Here is a 1,983-nt window from a genome sequence, read left to right as displayed (position 1 = left end):
CAGCTCCCTCTTACCGGCTCCCTGCCCCCGGCGCGGGTCGGCGCGGGAGCCTGGAGGGTCGCCCGGATGCGGCAGCCGAGCGGCCACTCCGCGAGCGGCGGGAGACCGGGGCCAGCTCGCCCTCGGAAGGGGACTCTACATTTCGGTCCCTGCACGTTCCTTCGGCGCTTGGGAGCGCTCGCGCCCTCAGACCCGCCTCCTCCCGGGTGCCGACCCGGGCAGGCGGGCGCCCGGCTCCTCCGGGGACCCCACCATGGGCAATGTCTCCAATGACTCCCGGCCAGAGGACTGCGAGACTCGACAGTGGCTCCCCGAGGGCGAAAGCCCAGCCATCAGCGCGGTGATGTTCTCAGCCGGGGTGCTGGGGAACCTGATCGCGCTGGCGCTGCTGGCGCGCCGCTGGCGCGGGGACGCGGGGCGCAGAAACTCCATCTCCTTGTTCCACGTGCTGGTGACCGAGCTGGTGTTCACCGACCTGCTGGGGACCTGCCTCATCAGCCCCGTGGTGCTGGCTTCGTACGCGCGGAACCAGACGCTGGTGGCCCTGGCGCCCGCGAGCCGCGTCTGCACCTACTTTGCGTTCTCCATGACCTTCTTCAGCCTGGCCACGATGCTCATGCTCTTCGCCATGGCCCTGGAGCGCTACCTCGCCATCGGGCACCCCTACTTCTACCAGCGCCGCGTCACGCGCCGCGGGGGCCTGGCCGTGCTGCCGGCCATCTACGCCGTGTCCCTGCTCTTCTGCTCCCTGCCGCTCCTGGACTACGGGCAGTATGTGCAGTACTGCCCCGGGACGTGGTGCTTCATCCGGCACGGGCGCACCGCTTACCTGCAGCTGTACGCCACCCTGCTGCTGCTGCTCATCGTCGCCGTGCTCGCCTGCAACTTCAGCGTCATCCTCAACCTCGTCCGCCTGCACCGCCGAGGCCGGAGGAGCCGCTGCGGACCGTCCCTGGGCAGCGGCCGGGGCGGGCCCGGGACCCGCCGGCGAGGGGAACGGCTGTCGGTGGCGGAGGAGACGGACCACCTCATCCTCCTGGCCATTATGACCATCACCTTCGCAGTCTGCTCCTTGCCGTTCACAGTAAGTCCCTGGCTCGGTTTCCACAGTACTCTGTTCTCTCACACCCCGCAGTTTTGTCCGCCCTTCAACTTGGCAGCTTGTAACACTAGGACTCTGATTCGTGAAGCTCTGTAGCCCTCGCCTGCTCACCTTACCCCGTTCCCTTCCTCCCCGTCCTGGTCCATGGGCGTTGCCCTGAGGGTGTTTCTCATGCAGTAACTCGGGGACCCTTGGCTGGCCTGGCTTAGTAACCGAGAAGGCAGACTTCCCACCTTGGGATGGCTGTCACTGTCCACCCCCTGCCCTGAGCTGCAGTTTGTTGCCCTCTCCATGCTCCCCTGCTTCTGCGGGGGCAAAACGGAGTCCCCAACCCGCAGCGTTCGGGCTGCCACTGGCTAGGGTCCCCGATGAGAAGCTTCCCTATTGCAGAAGCCCAGAGCCTGTCATGATTTGTCCTAAAAGTTCAACGAACGTGTAGTTTACTGGCTTCTAAATGTATATGTTTGATTATAAGTCTGTATTGCCATGAAACTTTATAATTCGTCCATAATGATAATTAGGGGAAAAGACAGGTGCTTCCATACAGGAACCCCTTGCTAAGCTTTTGAGATCCCTCCAGAGAAGGCATTTGAACCCTATTACTGCCACTGTCAGAAATACCCACAGGTGCTGGTCGGCTGTGGTCATGCCCTGTAGGAGCACAGAGACACAGGCAGGAAGGCTGATCTATCAGGGAGTGGGGCGTGGGGCTGTCTAGGAGCTGTCCCCTGGTTGGGGGCAACTTCAGTGGTTAGCTTTAGGATGCCTGAGTTTGAGCCTCCTACAGCCTAACATTTTAGCAGCACCTGGAATATGTCTGACAATGTGCAGGCTCCTGTAGCAGGCTGGGAATTGAGAGTGTAGAGTGTGGGTCCCACCTC

At 62.6% G+C, this 1,983-nt stretch overlaps 1 protein-coding gene across 1 annotated transcript in view; it reads left to right on the top strand.

The window, feature by feature from the left end:
- The first annotated feature begins 206 nt into the window (after nt 1-206).
- PTGER2 (prostaglandin E receptor 2) overlaps nt 207-1,983 on the top strand; it is an 11,897-nt gene continuing 10,120 nt past the window's right edge. The window contains exon 1 of the mRNA XM_003792142.3: nt 207-1,084. Coding sequence (XP_003792190.1) covers nt 254-1,084 — 831 coding nt within the window. The 5' untranslated portion in view covers nt 207-253. The remainder of the gene's footprint in view (nt 1,085-1,983) is intronic.

Source organism: Otolemur garnettii, unplaced genomic scaffold (genome assembly GCF_000181295.1).
Source record: "Otolemur garnettii isolate 467f Iridium unplaced genomic scaffold, OtoGar3 scaffold00054, whole genome shotgun sequence".
Lineage (NCBI taxonomy): Eukaryota > Metazoa > Chordata > Mammalia > Primates > Galagidae > Otolemur > Otolemur garnettii.
This window is presented reverse-complemented; position numbering and strand designations above follow the sequence as displayed.